The sequence below is a fragment of the Lonchura striata genome, chromosome 9 (assembly GCF_050655825.1).
Source record: "Lonchura striata isolate lonStrDom1 chromosome 9, ASM5065582v1, whole genome shotgun sequence".
NCBI classification, from domain to species: domain Eukaryota; kingdom Metazoa; phylum Chordata; class Aves; order Passeriformes; family Estrildidae; genus Lonchura; species Lonchura striata.
In genome coordinates, this window is record NC_140711.1 from 18,398,358 (window position 1) to 18,420,335 (window position 21,978).

Sequence of the window (21,978 nt, forward strand, 5' to 3'; positions counted from 1 at the left end):
TAAGTCATGTGGGTGATACTGGGAATCCGTCTTCTGTCCTTCCCCCGCTCCCTCATAACCTCCTTCTCCCTGCGTATATTCCTTCTACCTTCTCACGATAAGTCACGTTTGTGTCACGACTGGCTTTGGGGCACCAGATGGTTTTTCCTTTGGACTGCAAAAATCTGGGCAGCTCAGGGGTGGGGAGGGATGGACGCAGGTTTTGTGCCTGTGCCTCTCCGTGCAGCCGGAGAAAAGCCGCTGACATAAGAAATGTGTGTGGGGATGTGTGTGCACACGCACACCAGCCCCGGACACGCTCGGGCCCGGCTGGGGGGCCCGGCCCCGGACAGAGCCGGGCCGTGCCGGGCTGCGGCCCCTTGGAGCGGGCGGCTGGCGAGGCGCCGAGCAGGGTCGAGCAATCTGGAGCCCACGGAAACACTCGACAACCTTTTTCTGTTGTTGTTTCCAATTGTAATCTGTTTCAGGATTTCTCTCCCAAAAAACCTACCCGGAGTTGAGCCCCGCTCCGTCCGGGAGGTGCAGAGTGTTTAACCGCCCGCTGCACCTCCTTCTCCTCCGCTTCTCCCGGTAAGGTGGCGGAAACGGGTCTCGGTTACTGATTCATATTTCTAATCTTCCTTTCCTGAACATACAATGTGCTATTGTTAAATGAATGGTCTTTAATTAATGCACTTGCACAATGCAGGGCCTTGCATGGGGATCGATGATAGGAAGCAACAGGGGATGGTTCCCTCCAAAATGGTTTGTCAGCATTGAGAAAGAAAAGGCAATGTCTATAAAAGGGCCACTAATAATGCCCACACGTCTCTCACCATGTTGTCTGAGGGGACATTCCTTCCCTTGTTGACAGTCAAGTGTAATAAGTACATGTCTTCGCTCAATCATTATAGACCATAGAATTGTATTCTTTAATTAGCATGTACTGTTAGCCCTCCTTTCCTTTATGGGCCAGTTTTTGTCTTTTACAGACCAGCAAAAATGTTTTCCTTCACTTCTTTTTCTTGAATTCTATTATTTCTTAAATTATTTTCTTTCTTTCTTTTTCTCCCTCCATGTAGTCAAATGTATTCTCTATTGACAATATTCCTGGCAGCTAAAGCCAACTTTTTGTCATCTCTCTGTGTTAGGCAACTTCTTTCAAGTTTTCCTTTTCTAAAAGCAATCAAGGCAGCGCATGCGCAAGGCGCCCGGCGGGTTCGGGCCGCGGGGCTGCTGCGTCCCTCCAAGCAGCAAAGCCGGAATTGGTCGTGCGAGGTGAGCTCTGAGCAGGTTCGGGAGCTGCGAAACCCTGGAACCTATTTACATCTATCGGGAGAACACGCAAGGCAAAGAAGGCTTACTTTCAGATTACTGTAGCTGGCGAAAGAACTCCCGCTATTAAAAAAGAAATAAAATGCCCTAGATCCGCCTAGGAACCTTATAAAAAGGTTTTATTTCACTGTGACTGGGACCCATTCTGGACTGGGTGGGGGGAGGTGTGTTGAAATTATTCAAAAGAACACTTGCATCCTGCGAAACAACAACCCTTCGGGCGGAGGGGAGCAGCAGCCTCTCGGGGTGGCCCCCGCTGAAAACTCACGCCAATCCCCCGAGTGCTGGTGCCCAACACCCCGGTGTTAGTGTCCCCAGAGTCGCACAGTGCCCGTGAGGAGCCAGGGTGCCACTGCGGAGGTAACCGGGACACGCACCCACCCCCCGGAGGGACAGGGCTCCACCTGGGTGACACCGGGCTCTGTGTCCGCACCCTGCACCTTGGCCAGTGCTTAAAGTACAATTGCTTTGAAGTCTGCGATCTGAAAAATGTTGTCGCAGAAATGAAGCCAAAGAAGGGGTTTGTTTTGTTCTGTTCTTTTAATGGAAATGCCAACCTAAAACGATTAACATTAAAAAAGGTTAAAGACCAACAAAAAAAAACACTCATTAATACTTGATTGTACACCACATTAATAGCACACAGGTTTGGGCTTTTTTTTTTTTTTTCAACTAATATAAAAACCAACAAAAAAAGAAGGTTGATTACACAGTGTTTTAGAGATGACTCGGTATCATCAGTACAAACACATAATTTAAAAGTGCACATCTGTAAAAATAACCATAGAAATGAAATGCTTATAAATATTTATTGTAAAAAAAATCCAAGTATTAAAAATAAATAGTATATTCAAGCACACAACAGAACATTCCTTCATTGCCAAACATGTGATAAAGAAAAATTAGGAATATAAGAAGTCTGGAAAGAGATACAATATACCAACATTGTAAATGTTTTTCTGCAAGCTACATTTTTCAGAGGTTTCTTCTCTGTACAGGTCACAAAGAATGTGCTAGATTTTCCCATAAATATGACAAGACCAAAAAGTAATAACAATAATAATAGTAATACCCACTCCACTCTAATTTGACTCTGTCTTTACTCAGAAAAGGTCCCATTAAATTAATGGTTTGGCTTAGAATGGCAGGACTGGGCTCAGATAATTCTTTAACAACTAAAACAGAAGTACACTGATGAGTTACAACTTCAAGGAATTCATATTCCGAACAGGGCATTGCATGATATCCAATGAGAAACTACTAAATAAAACTTGATCAGGGAAACATTTCAGTACAACACCATTATGTTTATAAAATGAAGATACAAAAGGGATGCAGTTTGACTATCCTTACACGTACAGACAGTAAAACATGAGAGCATATGGAAGCCATCACTTTGAATGCGTTAACAACTTCGATACATTGCAGTATATACATGCTTGATAGGTATTCGGACTGTTAAATGATCAAAGAATTTACTCTATGTCTACACTCTTGCTTTCACTCTACTGGAGAGAAAACATTTGTTGGTCACAAAGTGGTGTTAATGAAACCCAACATTTCTGCCTTCGCCCAATAATCGCATTCCGTGCAGAGTGTGCATAGGAATAATTTATTAGACGGAAAAGTTTGGAGAATGAAATGCAAAAACAATGGACATAATTTCAACTTTCGAACTGTAAGGTCATACAGACATCTATGGACATCTGTACACAGTCAGAGTTTCACGCAGACACAGCCACATATATCCAGATGTATGTCTATACACAGGATCCGATAGTTTGGCACTTTCTGCGCCCTCTGGGCCCCTAAAGTTATCTTTAAAAGTTTGATTTTATCTCTTTAGAAACGGTTTAAAGCTAACGGGCAGGGTGAGTTTGACAGAGAGGAGAACAAATCGCTGACAAAGAACCTTTTACGTTTCATCAGCGTTGTTAGGACGACGAGCAGGAATTTCTCAGATAATAACTCCCACTTCAAAGATTTCTCAGCTCAATAGAAATTGGACCATCCTTTTTATTCAACCACAAGGGCTGGCACTAAAGACGACTCAACTGTTTGAATTTTTTTCCCCCGTGTTTATTTTTCCCCTATTCACTAGGGTACTTGGATAAAATAAACAACAAGACAATTACTGGAACATGGACTTCTAACTTTCCCGGGCCCATGGCCCAGCGCCCATGGCCCCGGCCATGCGGGTGTCAAGTTCCCCCGCACCACGGAGCCTCCGCTCGCTGCCCCGCAGCGCCAGCGGAACCGGGCAGAGCGAGAAGGGGGTACGGCTGTCTGCCCTCGGAGCGAACCCCTCTTTCCAGCTCCTGGGGGACCTCCAGCGGGACACCTACTCCCTGAGACAGAGGCAGCCCGAGGAGGGGGATCTTCCAGTCCCCATCCTACCTTCCTCTCCCACGTTTGGTGGGGAGGAAGGGAAGCAATCCTCAGGCTTTGTGGCCAGTTTTTGCTGCTAGAAGCTGGTCAGAAAGGCTGGGGACAGCGGGCGGGAGCTCCCGCCGAGCTTGGGGGACTGGCAGTCCTTTATTCTGGGGAGAAGGAGACCGGGGCTGCAGCGTCGGAACAGAGCACGTCTCGGGGGGCGGGCGAAGCCCAGCAGAACCCAGCTCCGCCGAAGTGCATTAGGTGGAGGAAGTCTATCTCTAGCGGGGAGCAGATTGAGTGTATTAAGCTAGCATGAAACCAAAGGTCAGTGCAAATGTATCTTAATAGACTGTCTCAAATGGAGTGTGCCTCCTTTGAAGGCCGCTTGCTATTGCTCTCCTCATTACCATAGCGATCCTAACGTGGCATGCTGATGCACCATAAAACTCACACTTTCAACCCCAAAATCAGGCCCTTTGAACAACCCGAGCTTGATTAGACCTTTCTCCTTTTCTTTCCCCCCTTAAAAACCATTTCCTTGCCTTTAGAAACTCGCCCTCAAATCCCAAATGCATTCTCTGATCCTGGCAGAAAGCAGAAACAAAAGTGAGCTGAGGCGACGGTTCAAGCGGGCCTTTTCTTCCTGACAGTCTTATCCATTTTTATTATGGTCTGGAACAAGTGCCCTGTTCGCGTGGGTTTTGTTTACCGGAAATTAAATGAAAATGATTTAGTTCGCGTCAAACAAAAATATATACTTGTATACACAAGAAAAAGGGCCTGTTAGACGTAAATATTATGTCCTTAATGAAAAGACTGGACGGGCTCCAGACTTCGCCTTTCACTATTTAAGTATGACTTGCCTATTGCCATAGAAATCCTAACTTACCATGAAGATTCACCGTTGTGAAGAAATACTTCTTTGTGCGAGCTTGCTTTGATGTCTAAGGCATAAGATTCAGGCTTTCAGCTGCGTCTGTCTAGATTACCTTGAGAGCAACGGGGTAGACATCTGTAACAAGCAAATGAAAAATTAAAGGTGATTAGCCTCCACATCCAAATACTTCTGTAAATAGAGAAATAAAGAAATAAACAGATCTCGGGACATGATGGAAACATCCTCCCTACCCGCATCTGGCTTCTACACTTCTCGATTTCCATGACACAAGTTTCAGGGGCTGGAGAGGGGCACAACTCTCCCCTGTTTAGATTCCTCTTTCACACATTGCTCTCACCTAGCTGATTCCCTAAGTGTGTTCCCGTTAGCGACATGATGTCACCATCCGTGCTGTTTAAACACAAAAGTTGTTGGGCTTGGGCGAATGAAGAAAGGAACTCCGACTTGGTGCCTTGGGGGAAAAATACGGGTGTGTAAGGAAAGCACTGGGCATTGGAGTGTTTTTAATCACTGACCAGCTATTTATTTTCCTGTCGTTTTTATATTTCTCGGTATCAGCATGCACGTGTGTATGTGCGTGCGCGTACAGTTGTACACCCACAGTAACCCCAGTCACCTGGGTGCGGAGGTGATCTGTCAAACACCAGAGGATGTGGTTACAGCAGCCTTCTGTCTGCTCTCCGCAAGCCATAGAAACCCTTTCCAGCAGCCTATGCTATTTATTTGCCTATACTATCTGGTATTCTTAAACGTAATTAAAGTAATTAAAACGGCACCATTCGGTAGTTTCAAGCTACCCCAGTGGAGATGTTTGTTTATTTATTTTGGGGGCTGTTTGTTTTTTTTATTTCCCCCTCCCCCCTTTCTCTGAACCAGTGCAATGAACCCTGTAGGTTTGAGACTCTGGGACAGCATGGAGATGCTAAAGCCGCGCGGTGGGAGCAGTTCATTTCTCCTCGGGGCTGCTCGCAGGGCAGAGCCGCGGAGCAGCGGCCCCGGTCCCCGCGCTGCCGGGGGCTGCCCGGCCCCCGCCCTGGCAGTGACGTCGGAGAATGGTCTCCCCCCACCCCGTCAGAACCGCCGCCCCCGGGAGCTTCAGCGCCCACGGTTCAACAGGAGCCGCACTCTGGGTGGGGACGGGCATGTTTAGGTATTAGAAGTCATTACCAGTGGGAGCTAAAATGGACAGTCAATCATCGCACCCCCCTGGGCCTTTCTTTATTAGCGACTACTGGGTGGGGGAGGAAATATATATATATGTATTTATATACAGAAAGAGGGAAAAGTAAGGAGATTCTTTACAGAAACGTCCATCGAACGGGTTAATTAATCAAAAAATTTAATGGATCCATTTTGTACAAATTGGTAACAAATAATAGTTTATATATATATATATATATTTCTTAAAAAAACACACTCTCACAGAAAATCGTGGGCGAACGGAACAGCGCAGCACACAATACTGTCGACAAGAGAAAATCTGTACAGAGAAAATCTGTATGAAACCACTGAAAGGAAGGGGAAAGGAAAACGGGAAGAGGAAGGGGAAGGGAAAGGGAAAGGAAGGGAAGGGAAAAGGACAGGGATAAGGAAAGGGAATGCAAATCAGTTGGCATGTAAACAGGCTGGAGCAAGGCGGTCAGACTGGGGGTGTGTGGCACGGCGGAAGGAGGCGGCAGCGCCGCGGCCGAGGCGAGCGCAGCCCTCCCGTGTGCGCGGTGCCGGGGGCGCAGGCAGGGCCCACCCGCGCTCCGCAGCCTCTCTCCCTCCGCCAAGCGCCTCTCGCTGCCGCTCCCGCTCGGCTTCCCCGTGCCCGGCGCGACGCTCCCTGTGCCGGCCGGGCCGGGCCGGGCCGCCCGCCGCCGCCCCCGGCGCCCCTAGCAGCGGGGCCGGGGCTCGGCGGGGAGGCGCGGCGGCGGGGAGGCGCCCGGGGGCCCGGGGGGGCCGCGGGGCCCCGCGCCTTGACACACGTACCATTCGCTCAGGTTGGCGGCGGGCTGCGCGGGCGCGGAGGGCTCAGCGTGGGAGCAGGAGGCGGGGGGCTCCCGGCCGGAGTCCGAGGAGGGGGACACCAAGGAGGGCGTGGAGGACTCGTAGCCGGAGCTGGGAGGAGGGGATTTGCAGTGCACTTTCATGTGTTTTCTCAGGGAGCTGGGGTGAGTGTAGGACTTGTCGCAGCCTCTCACTTTGCAGTTGTAGGGCTTGTCGCTGGTGTGGACATGCGAGTGCTTCTTCCTGTCGCTGCTGTTGGCGAAGCGCCTGTCACAGCCCTCGAATTCACATTTGAACGGCTTCTCCCCTGCAGGAGGCAATGGGCGAGCACAGCCATTAGCGGCGGCGGCGGGGCCGGGAGCAGCGCATCCCTCACCCCCACAGCCCACAGCCTCCCCGGACCCCTCTCTCCGGCCCTGCCACGGCTCCTCTCCCCGCGGAATCTCCTCTCACTAGCTCTGCCTTCCCCGCGGGCCCCGCCGAGCATCCCCCGGAGCCGCCGCTCCGTGCCCACCCGGATGCGTGGCCGGCTCCGCACGCGGAGCGCCCTGCCCAGCCAGCTTCTCCTTCTCTTTCCCCTGGCCTGTGTGTGCGTCATCGTAAGGGTTTGTGCAAAAGACAAAGCTCCGAAACAAGGAAAACTTAGAGGAGAACCGCTCGTTCCGAGCACACTTGTGCTGTCCCCGCAGACTCTGAAGTCCTGCAGAAAGAGCGGTCAGTGATTTATCCCTTTGAAGACTTTTACATTAAATACATTTCTCACAGTCCCCCAGGCACGTGGAAATATTTTCCATAACCTGGCTAGATCATATTTCATCCACTTCATACTTGTACTGATTACAATGCCGTGGAAGATCCACATCCCCTTCCTTCTCCTGCTCCCCAGCTTGCTGATACTGTGTGCTAAAGTATGAAATATTTCAGAAAGACACCGATTGTGGGGGAAAAAGGATAAAGATTCAGCAGAAGGAGGACTAGGCCAGCGCACAGCACTGTCGCGAGGGTAGGATTCCCTTTTCATTTCAACCTACACAGCCACTGAAGGAACTGCAATCAAATTACATTGTCTGATCATATAATAAGTGATGTTAGGCATAATAGAAATACAATGGTGTTGCTGGAGTTGTGTAAAAGTATAACCTCGAATCGTGTGGACCTGGCATGGTAGACGATATACAGCAGGCTTTCTAGGAAACACGCCACAGCCAAATGCAGGATGAAATGCTGACGGCATTATTGTCGCTGACAATAGCAAACTGCAAAACCCTGCTTGCCAAGGGGTACCCAGGTCCTGTACCAACCTATTATGAAAATATCCTCCTCATCCATCAAAAGTCAAAAAGTATCAGGGCAGAGAGGACTCCACAAAAATACATGGCCTAACCTTAACGTGAAGTGCAAACAAAGCAACTGTGTTCACCATCATGGCGTATGTAGCCGAAAGGACTTCCAATATTTGGTTTTGTGTGTTTGTTTTGGTTTGGGTTTTTTTTTTAATTTCTTGGGTTGTGCGTTTGTTGTTGTCGTTTTTATTTTTTTCCCCTCTCAATTCGTCATGATTAAATTTAGGAGAGACTCAGTCTACATCGGGCTCGGCTGCAAGAAGAGGCAAATAAAGGAAGGCATGCCAAATATTTCACATGAATGCACTTTATGCAAGGTGGGTGGGAAAGGCTCATGGCTTCGCGTTTAAAGGATGCCCTTTCCGCACTGTAATAGTCAATAAGGAGCACTGACATCCTGCACCGCTAACATTTGCACAGAGGATGGGTAAATATCTGGCGTTGGAGGGAAGGGAGGGAAGAGGTTAAAAATAAGGTCTCTCACAAAACGGTGAGGATTCTGTAACCAAATACCGTCGACATACAGCGGTGCATATGCATAGACACACGCCCGCCTATAATCTAATTAGAGTTCCACGTAAGGAAATAATTTGACCTTCAGCATCTAAGTTGAGACAACAAATCAAGGATATTAGTGTAGTACAAGCAAGCAGTAAGTTAGGAGACCCCAGGGGAAGCCATCCTCATAAGCACTCTGCTTGTGCAAAGTGAGTTCCATTCAGGTAAAAGCGGGCTGCGCCGCACTGCGCTTTGCCGAGTTGAAAAATGTTCAACTTCGCTTAACCCCCTGAAAGAGCCACTGAAAGGTCCGTCCGTGCAGCCGGGTTTCAAGTGGGAAGAGGGCAGCATTTTCTCAGCTGCCCGGGTTGCATTCCCTGAACGCCTCAATAAAGGGGAGCCATCCGAGCCGTTTGCAAGTATTCCTTTGGCGAGAGCAGGTTTTCTTACGCGGAAATCCCTGCCCGGCAGGGAGAGGACACCGCACGGTCCCGGCTGCCGCAGCCCGGGCACGGAGCCGCAGCCACGCACAAAGTTCCGCGGGCGATGGAGACTCAACCGCCATTTTACCCCACACTTGTAGCTGGCCAAAAGTGTTCAGTGAAACTCAGCTCGGAATTTGTGGCATAATCCCCCGTCTCCGGGAGTGGATTAAGGTATTTACCAACTTCTCCGGGTGAGTGGCGGCGGGGGGAAGTCGGAGCTGGCGGCTCCCGGGCTGCGGGCGAGGCGCGGGGGCGGCGGGGGCCGCAGGGAGGGAGCGGGGCTGCGTCCCACGCCTCGCACTATTGTTCCTGGCCCTCAGGGAAGGCGGTGAAGTGATCCCAGCCCGTCCTGCTCGTCCCGTTGCAGCCGCCTTAACGGCCTTATCCTCCAACCTGGAAAACTCGTACATCGCCAGGGATCCCTATGCCTGCTCCCCAGCCTCGGAGAAATCAGAAGCTATTAATATTTAAGGAGGCAATAATTTTCCTGTTGAATCTAGAACTGTCTTCATGAATAATTCGTAGTGAGTTCTATTAGGGTTTCAGAAACATTGCGTTTTTGACAACTTCTGGGTGTTTAATAGAAACGGTGGAACCATAAAGGCCCTGCAGGAGTTTGCACAATATAGCAATTAATCACCGAGAAAGTTAAAGCCAAAAGTACAGACGCGCCGAATGGTGTTTAATAAACGCAAATCTCCGCTCTCGAGTTTGCCCTGAACCTGCATCTCCGATGTAGGTCAGTTTTCCCAAGAATTTAACCATTTTCTGCTTCAGAGACTTCAAACAGTGAGGCCGTTAAAGAGCAGTAAAAGTTTGTTTACTTAAGAAAAACACTGTCATTAAGAGATGAGCTCTCCCGGTTAATGGCTGTACCTGTGCTGATACAACAAGGAGCTGGCTGGGATACAAGTTACGTGACCCGGGGATACCCCTTTTTCGAGGAAAAAGGGGGCCAAGAAGGCAGCCGAGGAACACAACTGTGCTGTCGTCCACCTCCTCCCCCCCACTCCCCGCCCCGCACACAGACTTACTCCTCATAGAGCGATGGAAAAATAATGAGGTGACGAGTGACGGTCGCTGTAAAATCTCGGTGCTATGTTTAGATGATAGCGATACGAAATTAGTGTATGTTCTGCATATTATATCACGTCGCGCTCTATCATAAAAAATGCAACTCCTGGAAGGTCAAGCCCTGCACCGAGCATGGGGGAAGGGGAGTTTTATGAACTGGAAGGCGAAAAAAATCGTTTGGCTGTAAGCAGATCTTACAATAGGATTATGTAGTTTCCCTCGCAGTGCATAAGGCTGTACAGAAGGGGGTGGGAGGTGGAAAACCCTACACTGGAACAGATTAAATTTTCCAAAAAGGGCTTATTTCTTATCTTCTTCTTTAGAGGGAAAAAAAAAAAAAAGAAAAAAAAAAAAGGAAAAAAAAAAAAAAAAGACAAGCCAGCGCTATGGACTACAAACACCGGCTGCTAAACTAATTAATACAACTTCACAAGCTGCTCCTGGAAGTGTGAAAACTTTCTACGTGCAATTTCATTAATTATAAATGCTTTTCTGGCCGGAAGAGTTCAAACGTAGTTCTGCAAGATCGTCCATCGTGTTACTTTATTTTCTGTTAACTAGAACTAACAGATGTTTCTGACACATGTCCCAATTTCACTTAACAGATCTGCAAATGACATTTCAGAATGTACAGGCCGAAACAATACAAGGGTTTCTTTTCTTTCTTTTCTTTTTCTTTTTTTTTTTTTTCCCTCACGAGAATCAGAAATCGCAGCTCCCCATATTTGCGAATGCAGAAAGTCGTTGGAAGGCAATGCTCATTAAAAATGTCAGTGTTATTCAGATCAAACATTTGAAACTCCCTCTGCCCAAAACAGAACTGTTGAACGAAAAGGTCGCAGCTGTGTTATTCTCACAATGTTCGAGCAGCAGCATCTCAGCGACATCAGTCAAAACTGACTAGACAAGTTGTAACTTCCATTGTTCACTTTTAATATGTGAGCTTGCACAATGATTTAATTTTTTCCCCCGACTACTTTAAATCAGAAAAAAAAAAAAATCCTCGCCTACTTGACTTAGCAGAAATAGTAGCTATATCGTTCCATATTTACATAGATCTACCCACATAAACATTACAGCAACCTCTCCGCACAACCAGAAAAAAATATGGACTAGAATTCTGAGATTTGCTCTCACTCTCCCTTTCCCTCCCCCCTTTCCTCCCCCTTCTCCAAACGGTAAAGAAGCAAACAAATCTGAGAATTTATTTTCCAGAAGTACTTGGCGTGCATTCAATAACAACTCAAAGGATACATTAAAAAAAAAAAGAAAAAAAAAAGAAAAAAAAAGGAAAAAAAAGGAAAAAAGCAAATCAGTACACGGAATAACAGAGAGAAAAAGAGTAAAGAGAGCTTTACATACTGACCTGTATGAGTTCTTTTGTGTATTTTGAGATTCTCTGATCTGGCAAACACTTTGCCACAGCCTGGGAAAGGGCAGGGGAAAGGTTTTTCACCTGTGTGGACTCTGATGTGATTTACAAGTTTATATTTGGCCTTGAAAGGTTTCCCTTCTCTTGGACACTCTTCCCAGAAACATATGTGATTGGACTGCTCGGGTCCTCCAACGTGCTCCACCGTGACATGAGTCACCAGCTCGTGCATCGTGCTGAAAGTTTTTGAGCATAATTTTTTGGGAGTCTGGTCCAACTCAATCCACTTACAGATGAGTTCCTGTTTGATGGGCTGCCTCATGTAACGAAAGAAGGCACCCGGGCCGTGGTGTGGAGCCAGGTTCACGTTCAGATTCATACCACCGTAGTTATGAAGCGAAGAAGCAGCAAAATGATCTGTCCTGGAGGCTGGTACTTGAGTGAAATGTTCAGACCTGGCGTACATTTCTCCAGGTAACCCCAGTCTGAGCTGTCCGTTTAGATGGCCACCTGGAGCTGCATGGGGAGGCTGCTCATGGAGTCCAGTGAACAGAGAGGGATTCCCAGCTTCTGAGTGGTGGTGGTGGTGACCATGGTGTCCGGGGTAGCTACCTGTTGTTGAGACAAACAGTCCGTGGTGAGAACTTGCAGCAGGGTGCTGCTCGGTCAGCCCTGGCATCAGTGGGGCCGGCAGGTCTCTGCGGATGAAGAAGTCCCTACCTGCTGCCAGAGCCTGGGCTGGGTGAGAGACGGGGTAAGGGGCTGCTGGTGACTGCGCCGGGCCAAACGCTGCCGTTTGACTAGAGACCACCTCGGCTTGGCCTGCCATATGATGATGATGATGATGATGATGATGATGGTGGTGGTGGTGGTGGAGCTGGTGGTGGGGATGAGGGGCAGGGCTGATCTTAAGGGCCGCGGGGTGATGCTGAGGAGGAGGATGAGGAGGAGGACGGTGGCGGTGCCCCATGTGTTCTGGCCGGAGCTGCTGCGGCCCGAGGCGGGACTCGGCGGCGTGTTCCCCCGGCTGCGTGGGCGCCGTGGTGTGGGGGTGCCCGGCGACACCCGGGAAGCCTGTCATGCTCTGAGGGGGGTGGTGATGGTGGCGAGGAGCCCCCGCCAAGTCTACTAATCTCAGCGCCGTGTTCCGCCTGGAGAGAGCAGCGGGGTCCATCACCGGGATCCCCAGAGCATCCACGCTCATTAGCTTCTAACGCTAAAAAGTCACCTGACAGCGGGAGGAGAGATACACAGGGCAGCGGGGTGGGAGGGGGGGAGCGGGGGAAACAACTTTCTTTTTTTTTTTTTTTTTTTTTTTTTTTCTCCGTTCTCCCGAAATAAAAGTTTCCCGGTCCCGCTGCCCTGGCGCGGGACGCACGGGTGGCTGTGCCAGCGGGTGGGCTCGGGGGCCGGCGGCAGGCTTTGGCGGCGGCCGGGGAGGTCCCGCGGCGCGCCCGTCCTGCCCGGGGCCGGGGCGGCCCTCACGGCGCGGCGGGACCGGCCGGGCCCCGCTCCCGCCGCGCCGCTGCCCCGCCGGCCGCACAATCGCCGCGCCCGCCCATTGGCTGCCGCCGCGGTGACGTCACCGTGACAGGTCCCGCCGCCGCCTGAAAGGGAGATCGCCGGTGCCGCGAGGGGGGCGCGCGGGGCCGGGCTGCGCATGCGCCGCCGCGCCAACCCTTCCGCCGGCGCCCCCGGTTCGGCCCGGCCCGGCCCGGGGGTCTCCGCCCGGGGCCGGGCACTGCCGGGCTGCCGCCTGCGGCCGGGGAAAAAAAGCCTCGGCGGGAGTGGAGGGCATCGCCCCGGCCTCCCCCTCGCCTCTGTCCGTTCCCGCTGCCCTGCCCTGAGACAAGAGCGGCCGCGGGGCTCGCCCCCGGGAGAGGCCTGGCAGCCCCGCCGGTCCCCGCCGCCCGGCCGGAGCAGCGGCGGCCGGGGCGGTGCCGGGGCCGGTCCTGCCGGCGGCTCTTCGGCACTTGCTGCCGGCGCGGGGAGAGAGGTCCTTGCCCGGCAGGAGCTGCGGCCGGACCTCACCGGCCGCTCGCTGGCCAGGCGTGCTCGGCCCGGGACACGGGCCATCGACCCGGGACTCGGGCTACCGCCCCGGTGCCTGAGCCCGGACAAAGGATCCCTGAGATACTCCCACTCCCTTCCCCCTCCTCTGAGAAGTTTTAGCAGTTATCTGATTACTGGCCGCCGGAGCAATGCGAGAAATCGTGATGTTCAGGCTGAATCTGAATATTTAACCCAGAAGAGGGAGTCTCTCCCTTTCCCTCTCTCACTTTCTCTCACGCACACTTACAGGATAGTTCCACGTAAAATCCCCGTCCTTGGCTTGAAGGAAAAGCATTGCCAAACATTCATAGCGGACTCGGTTCTGATGATTCTCACCTGAAGGAAATAACATGATCTGCAGGGTTTGCGTGCTAGTAGTGGAAGTGTAGGTTTGGGTTTTAGCTGGACACACTGAGGCCTTAGAGGTTTAGAAAAACTTAGGGCTTCAGCATAGGAGGAAGCATCTGCTTAAGTTTTTAAGAAGGGAATTATGAACTTTAAAAAGTAAATGAAACATGGGAAAAGATCCTTTTGCTCCATGAAAGAAAAACACATCTTTAAATATCTACCCACTGTATTACCACAGTACTTGGATCCTGACACAAAAACGGCTCCACCAATAACCTCACAGTCATATGAAATATAGCAATGATTAATTCTCTACCCATCCTGTCAAACTCTCATCATTTTAATACATAGACTTGCTGTTAACTTGCTAGTGGGTTCTTTATCAGGTAAAGCTCTCAGCGTAGAATTTTGCATTTCCATAAGAATTTAAGTGTTGGTGATCAATAGGCTTTATGTGAAGTAGTAAAACAAGAAACTACTTGGCAATGTCAACCCAGCTACTTTCATAACTGAAGCTGCAAGGCAATGATTGGAAACCATAAAATTAAAGTTTAGGACATACATAACCACATAGGAGACATCTTTGTCACAGCTTCACATATTCTGGGTTGGCTGCAATTACGTATTTTGTCTCTGCTTGCATTTACCATACTTGCGCTGTAAAACTAGGCTGATATTCAGGTAGCTAGCTATAGATACATTCTTGTACACATCTTTCTGAGTGGAGATGATGAAAAGTGACAAATGATGCAATTAGCTCCCCAACCTTACATAACATGTTTACGCAGGCATTTTAAACCACACACCATCCTCACAATATCTCAACTTTCAAGTCTACTTGCTCTACGAAATGGATTTGACAGTCCTATTCATGACCATCTCAATAGGAGTGCACAGAAGAGACAAACGTTAGGAAGTATGAATCTGTTACTTACAAATGTACTGAGACTGTGAATCCCAAATAAAGCTGCTTTCCTCATACCTCCTTAAAACACTGCATCTCTACATACTTGTTATCCATAAATTCTGACACTTCTCAGTCAAGGGAGAAATCATCTGGAAGAGTTTGCCAATTAAAAAACCGTCATAACCATTTTGGCCTAAGTTCATTTCAAATGTGATGATTTCTTGCCAGACACTCATGGCTCTCAGTTGCCCCCCACTCAGGGCTGTCTCTCACACCCTTTTCCCGGCAGGGTGGGAGAACCTGGCCCTCGGTGTCCCTCACTGTTAGGTGAGGTTGATGCGAGCCCCGCTTGTGTGCGTGGGGGCAGCGGGCGGGGGCGGGCGGGGGCCGCCACATGACTGCGAGGAGGCGGAGAAACGGGGAAGAGGAGGGAAGCGGGCCCAGAGCCGGACGGGCTCCGCTCATCTCCCTCAATGTTTTGAAAACTTGAACGCCTGTCTGTGCAGCCCTTTGGCAGCTCGAGTCCATGCTGCTGCCACTCGAGAGGTGACCGAGGTCTCCTGCTTCTTGGCAGCAGCCTGAGCCCCGATTGACCAGACACGCCGGGCTCTCGGCAAGCTCTCAAGTGTGTCAACACCAGCTTCTGCAGGGCCAACAAACTGGCTGCTTGATCCTGAGTACGACTTTCCCTATGGCTCCTGTGTGTCCGTGACCCCGTCCTCAGCCCCTGGCCCCAAAGCCAGCCCGAGCTGGAGGGCTGTTCTAAAGAGGTGACACGTTGTCAAGACGAGTCACAAGCACTTCTCTGGCCCCCGACCCGGCTCTCGTGGAAGAAAGTCGGGGCTGTGCCCTGGGTGAGGGCCTGAGCTGTCCCCCTGCTTTCCGCTCCGCCGTGCGGGGCCCAGAGCTCCGCCTGCCGCAGCTTGGGGTGGGCGGCCGCGGGGGCAGCCCCGACCCTCCGGCCTCCGCCCGCACCGGGCTGCCGAGGCCTGCGGCATAACCGCCTGCACATCCCTTTGCGGGGTGGGAACAGCCCCAGCTGCTCATCGGCTTTACCTTAGCCTTGTTTTCTCGGTAGTAATCTACCTAAACATCAAGATGCTTGTCGCTAACTCTAACATTACTTCGAAGACACAGCCCACTTTATAACTGTGCTCAGCTCAAGGCACAGCTCCTGCCCACGGGAAGAGCTGAAGAAAGCCAAATTTGATCTTCATGCACCCCGTGGTCTCCCACTTCCACCTCTGTGGAAACTTCCCGACCAGGCAGCTACAAAATATCCAGCCGGTGCCCGAGGACTGGGCAGGGCCGGGATGCTCTGAACACTTCACACAGGCTTCGGGGGTTACGTTTTTCGGCTTCAAACCCCGAACGAGAGGAGGGGAACAGATCAGTCTGAAAAGCCCTTATCTTTACTGTAAGAAAGAGAAAAAACACAAGGAGTAGAAACAGAGAGGACCAAGAAAGTAATCCTGCACGACTCCTTATCCCTTAAACTCTCTTTGACAGAGAGGGATGAGGGAAGCAGGCTCAGGACCTGAGCCCTAGTCCCTGCCTGCCCCGGCAGAAGGCACTGCTGGTTAGGAAGAGGTGGATCAAGAAAGCTTTTCAGCAATCCGAGTTTCACCTCAGGAGAGGGTACTGAGTAGCTCGAGAGCACACTCGGCCTTTGTTTTTATTCCCTCGCCCCATATCCACTTATGGGCACTTCTTTATTTCAGGGTTCCCGAACAATGGGAAGTCAGCTACCAGACAAGCAACGGTTTGTGCCTAGGTTTACCTCTCACATTTTGTGACCTAGAGCTACCTTAGGACAAGCAAATCATATGCTTATTCTAAATAGAATATTTCATTTAGGACCTCAAGATTAAGGTATTCCTGTCAGATAAGCTGTCAGTCACTGACTACTTAGACACCACATTGTGGAAGCCTGGTATCCCTGGTAAAGATGATACATATCATGTAAACCCCATCAACAAGATCAAAGTCTTCTTCTTTAATAGGATCCAATACATGTCAAACCTCATTCCAATCAAATCGTCCGTAAATGAATTCAAGATGAATATGTCATAGAATAATGTGACAGTGCAATCACATGGGGTCAGGGGTTGTTGTTTCAATGAGAGAGTCGTCAAATATTAATTCTAGAACCTCCAAATGAATAGGCATTGAGCAGGATTAGGCAGCTGCTGGTGGGGTGTTCTGTCGCTGATTTGTGTTTATGCAAGTACGTTAAACACTAAGCTGAAAAAAATACAGTCTCCTTTGAACTGTAAAAAAGACATATTTTAACTTACTTGACTTTTCCAGAATGTTTCTGTAAAGTCGTTTTCTTTTCCTCATTACAAGGGGAGTCTTGTGCCTCATTTCCTGGCTTTGTTCCTGTTTGGGAGAGAAGTAGAAAGTTAAGAGTAAAACCATTTGTGTGTGATATGAAATGAGTAAGGCACCCTATATGTTGGGCATCATGGATTCAAAAAGAAAAGGAAAAAAACCCCAAAAAACCCAAAAAACCAACCCCTAAAACCAAACCAAGACACAAGTTAGGCAATGAGAGGGGAAGAAAAGCTTTCTCCGAGGGGAAACTGGAGGCTGTCTCCCCAGCAAAGCAGCACATGTTTTATGGAGTCATGAAGTTTCCATGGCTGATTTAGGAAAAAAAATTATGAAAGGACATATTTTCAATTCTCCTTTGATCTGACATTCACCTTCTGGCAGGCTATTGTAAGGCAAGTTTTTACCCACTCGGCTATATTGTTTACAGATCCTTCCGTCCCGAAATTAAATTCCGGACTCTCTGCGAGCCTCCAACACAAGTTGTTGTCTCAGCAAGGATTAGTATAGTACCACCCTGGCACTTCTCCCTGCCTATAATTTTCAGCTTGCTCTTTGCTCTCTGTAAGGCAGAGCACTGCCACTGCTACAGGCAGAACTTTGCACAGCTTGCTTTGAGCGGCAGCAATACCTTTGAGAGCAGATCTGGGGCTGGATGCAGTGTCTGAGTCTGAATTTTTGCAGATATCTTTGAAAGTCTCAGAATTTTGTTTGTTTGCTTTTTAATACAGAAAAGCACACTAGAATCTGGAATCAGTTACTTAACATGACGTTATTATTATTAATATTATTATTATTACTCTTTCTACTATCATTATAGGCAGTCCAGAACTAGAAAACAAAAATCTGTACTAAGACAAATATTTGATGAAATATATTATGAAAGTTCATCATCGTATCACAGTAATAATCTTTTATAAATAATTTGATGTCCTCAATATTTTCACTGCTCTGATGAAAATTACTGCCAAAACTTTAGCAATCCCTTAGGAATTAAAATTCCTAGTCAGCTTCCATTCATCCTTGCACTTCTCTCAAGTCAGAACGGCCAACATTGCCTCGCTAGTGAGAGGTTTGCAGGAGTTGTGCTTTATTGGTTACGGTGGGAGGCTGGAGGAGTGCTCAGTTCCCAAGTGTTCGCCAAAACTTGTTGAAACTGGACAAAAAAAGAAATCGCTGCATTTAATATTTCAAATGGTTACCAGATGACAAAAAGGAAGGCAAAACAGTTCTGCATTTCAGAGTAAATATTGGCTAAAATTCTGGCTCGACCTCGCACGCTTTTCTCATCTGCGCTGAGCCGTCGGCGGAGCAGGAGGGTGAGGATGTCCCCTTGTCCCCTTGTTGGGATGTCGGGCGCTAGCGTGGGGTACCAGTTCCACCCCCGGTGTCGCGCTGGGGCTGCCAAGGGACCCGCCCCGCCCCACTTCCCTAAACGCTGGCTCCGGACCGGGTGGAAGGTGCGCGGGCTGAGCGGGGCCGGAGCAGCCGCCGCCCCGCGGGACCCCGGCGGCCCCGGGCGGGTTGCGAGCCAGACCGAGTGGGCGGCAGCAGCGACGGCGTGTGCCCCGCTGCCATCGGCTCGTCACGAAACCTGTACTTTCCGCGGCCGCACAGGGCGGAGGGAGCGTTCCCCGGGAAGGGCTCGGTGCAGAAATAAAGTTTCTCGTCTCCGGGTGGAGAGAGCCCCGAGAGAAGCCCGACCAACGGGCTGGACTCCCCGGAGCTGGGGGATCGCGCGTGACAAAGGAGTGACAGGAAAGGGGTCGGCGAGAAGTCCACGCCAGTCCCCATCGGTCGGCGCTGTGCCGGTGCCCGGGGCTGGCACACTGAGTTGGGCTCGGGTCAGAGGTCACCTTCAGATGTATCGCCCTGGGCAGGGATTTGGGAGCTTTCTCCCTTCCCCTGCCGGTTTAGACACGGGACGGCCCCTCGGGGCCGGGAGCAGGGTCGCAGCCCCTCCCCGGGCTCTGCGCGAAGCAGGCGGCAGCACCCAGCTCCTGAGCAGCGCCCCCGGCTCTGCCTGCGGGGGGGCGGGGAGAGGCCGGAGGGGGCCGGCCGAGCTCCCGGGCTCCGTCCCTCCCGCACCCGCCTATAAAGCAGGGCTTGCGCTGCCGGGGCGCCGGGTCCCCCGGAGCGCCCCCGTGGCACCGGGCGCGGCGGTGGGCGAGGTTCTGGGCGGGGAGCGCGTCCCCCGGGACGCCTCCCCACGGGGCTCGCCATTGTCAGCGCTCGTCCCCCTCCGCACGCCGCCCCGTTCCCGGCCCTGCCTGGGCGGCCGCAGGACCCTTCCGGTCCCGGTGCTTGCCCGTCCGAAGCCAGCCCGGCCGCAGTCGGGGTGGGGAGCGCCTCCGCCCGCTCTGCGCACCCCGCTGCCCTGTTCCGCGGACCTCCGCCGCTCTGCCCTGCGCGGACCTCCAGGCCGAGCCTCCCTTTGCATTTAGGGGGGCGGGCGCGGCTCCTGGTGTCCGACAGAAGGTGTCGGACCCCCGCTTCGGTGCTTCCCGGGCTCTCGGCCCTCCGCCCTCCCCCGCCTGCCGATGTGCCGCCGGGACCCTGCCCCACGTGGGCGAGGGGCAGCCGAGGCGCTGCCCCCCCGCACCGCAAGGTTCCAGCCCTTCTTCCCGGGGTGGCCAAGCCTCCTCCCGACGACCCCCCCCCGACGACAGGGAGCTCACGTCCAGCCCTTGTGGCAGGCGTGGGGGGGCTAGCCAACTGCCCGGACTGCACAGGCACCCTCTATACCCAGGCACTTACCCCTGCGACCTGTTGAAGGTTTCCCCTCATTTCTGAACTGGCAAAAATAAAAGTGGGGGTGGAGGGGAAAGGAAAAGAAAGAAAGAATGAAAGAAGAAAACAATAACCCCCCCCTAAGAACCCACCACCTCTTTGGCGCTTGCATCGAGGCGGTCATCCTTCATTTCTTCTTTTCTTGCTTTCTGGAAGCAGTTAGGGAATGTATGATGAAGCAGAAATGAGCCGTCAGGATGATATTTTAATGGCTTATATGTCACGTTGGTGCATGTGGCTTTGAACTGGAGCAGCTTTCGTTTCCTGCAGAGAGCGCACCGCAAATCCCACTTGATAACTTCTACAACCCACAACATTTTTTTTTTTTTACATTCACTCTTACACTGTATATTTAGATACGCTTCCTAAAAATACCTTCTCGTCTGCCTTCTCGTACATTTTGCACAGACCTGGAATGATCACTGATTTCCCCTTGCACTGGGAGGCAGGCTAGCACTGAACTACCCAACTTTTTAGCTCTCCGAATGCCATCGCCCGGCACACTTCACAGTAAGGCTGTGTCCTTCGCTTAATTTTAGCACCAAATACAGAAAGTAGTGCAACACCCGCCTAAGACTATGTCCACACCCAGGCGCTCCCTAGAGCGGGTATACCTGTTGCTCTGAGCTATTGCAATTCCATGAAATAGATTTCGTAGAATAAATGCAAACGTGTAGATTCAGCTCACCATTATTCTAAAAAAAAAAAAAAAAAAAAACCAAACCAAAAAAACCCAAACCCCAAACAAACCAAAAAAAACCACAAAACCAAAAACCCACCAAACCCTGTAAAGCCTCCCGAGATCCAAGGAAAATTACATAATAGATCTGCTTTGAAAGCTATCTCAGTGCACCGAGCACAGGCACACTGCGTCTGCAGATAAACTGCAGTGAAACATTCCGTCAAGGCATATCAAAGTTTATTTATTGCGTTGATGTTTGTTTGTTTGTTTTCTAGCCGCAATGGCCATTTTATACCTCTCAAAATGAGGCAGTTCTCACTCGCGAAAGGCTCTTGCAGCAGCGCTGCCGGTCCGACTCCCCAGTACCTGCGCTGCGGATTGCTTACCAGCGGCTATAATTAGAGAGGATGAGTTTAAAGTTTCTTTGTTTGGAACTAGGAATTGGAGGGGCTCGGACTGAGCTGCGAAGGAGGCAAGTGAAGGGCTGAACAAAGGCGAAATGTATGGGATCTGACTCTTAGCGAGCTTTTGGTGTTTTCGTTACTAGAAAATAATTAGAGCTAATGAATATGCAGGCGACCGAGTAAATAAATAATTTGCCAGTTTTATATATGCACGCACATGGGCACATACGTAAGTGTATCTATACATACACACAAAAAGACGTTTATATTTTAAAGTTTCTTGAGATATTTTTTTTAGGAGTCGAACCATCTTTTAAAATATTGTGCAAATGTTTCTTAGCTTAATTGATTAAGCCACTAAGGTTTTCTGCTTTTAAATACCATACTTACACATTTCAACAATCATTTTAATATATAGTCAATGGCGCTTTGTAGAGGGAACAAAAAAGAACTATCCACAGTTTTTCAATAGACTTTGAGCTGGGGAAAGACAGGTTAATCGAGGGTTGCATCTAGAAAACAACCAAGTGTTGTATGTTTGCACTGAATCCAAATGTCTGCATTTTTCTAACTAAATCAAAGGGAGTGTTATTTCTTTTTCTGCTCACTCATCTGAAGGTAAGTAAATTTTCTCTGGCGATCAAAAGCCTGGTCAGCAACAAAGACACCGCCTGCTTTTTCCACCGTCCTGGTGTGGCAAGTTGAGGAATTTCAATAACTGTGACAAGGGTGACTGATTTGTGAACTAGAAAAGGTTTGAATGTCAGAAAATTTACATTGCTCCTATCGGGACTTAAAATAAATTTCCACCCCCAACCCCCCCCCCCCCAAAAAAAAAAAAAAAAAGAAAAAAAGAGAAAAAGAGAGAAAAGTAATCGTGAGTTACATGCAGTAGGAGGAGAAATAATGTAGGTTTGGAAAATTTACAGTTTAACCTGAATGAGAGAAACTCCATAAAAGAGAGAGCAAGCGACACCGAGAGAAAATGAGAGCGAGAGAGAAAAGAGAAAGAAAATAACAAAAAAAGGAGGCGAAACAACAACAACAAAATTAGAAAGTTAAGAGTGCTCACCCACCTGCGTTTTGATGGGTGCAGAAAACAAGATTTA

The 21,978-nt window shown here is 50.1% G+C and overlaps 1 protein-coding gene and 2 long non-coding RNA genes across 6 annotated transcripts in view; 1 reads left to right on the forward strand and 2 right to left on the reverse strand.

The window, feature by feature from the left end:
• Positions 1-12,626, reverse strand: part of ZIC4 (Zic family zinc finger 4) — a 157,305-nt gene extending 144,679 nt beyond the window's left edge. Inside the window, exons 1-4 of one of the 4 annotated variants that reach the window (XM_077785665.2) lie at positions 12,073-12,623; positions 11,347-11,964; positions 6,563-6,887; positions 1,836-4,702 (exon numbers count right to left, since the gene is read on the reverse strand). In XM_077785665.2, the coding sequence (XP_077641791.1) occupies position 4,702; positions 6,563-6,887; positions 11,347-11,964; positions 12,073-12,556 (1,428 nt within the window). In that variant the 5' untranslated portion in view covers positions 12,557-12,623 and the 3' untranslated portion in view covers positions 1,836-4,701. Of the gene's footprint in view, positions 1-1,835; positions 4,703-5,824; positions 6,888-11,346 lie in introns of those variants that run through there. The other 3 variants (XR_014957207.1, XM_077785664.2, XM_077785663.2) reach the window with 3 other exon arrangements.
• Positions 6,668-11,345, forward strand: LOC146766641 (uncharacterized). Its single transcript, XR_014957214.1, has 2 exons — positions 6,668-9,077; positions 9,227-11,345. It is a non-coding gene; the product is annotated as an uncharacterized LOC146766641 (long non-coding RNA).
• Positions 12,627-16,631: 4,005 nt separating the features above from the next.
• LOC146766642 (uncharacterized) lies at positions 16,632-21,677 on the reverse strand. The gene is made up of 2 exons (XR_014957213.1): positions 19,876-21,677; positions 16,632-17,041 (listed from the first exon to the last, which is right to left on the reverse strand). It is a non-coding gene; the product is annotated as an uncharacterized LOC146766642 (long non-coding RNA).
• Positions 21,678-21,978: the final 301 nt, after the last annotated feature.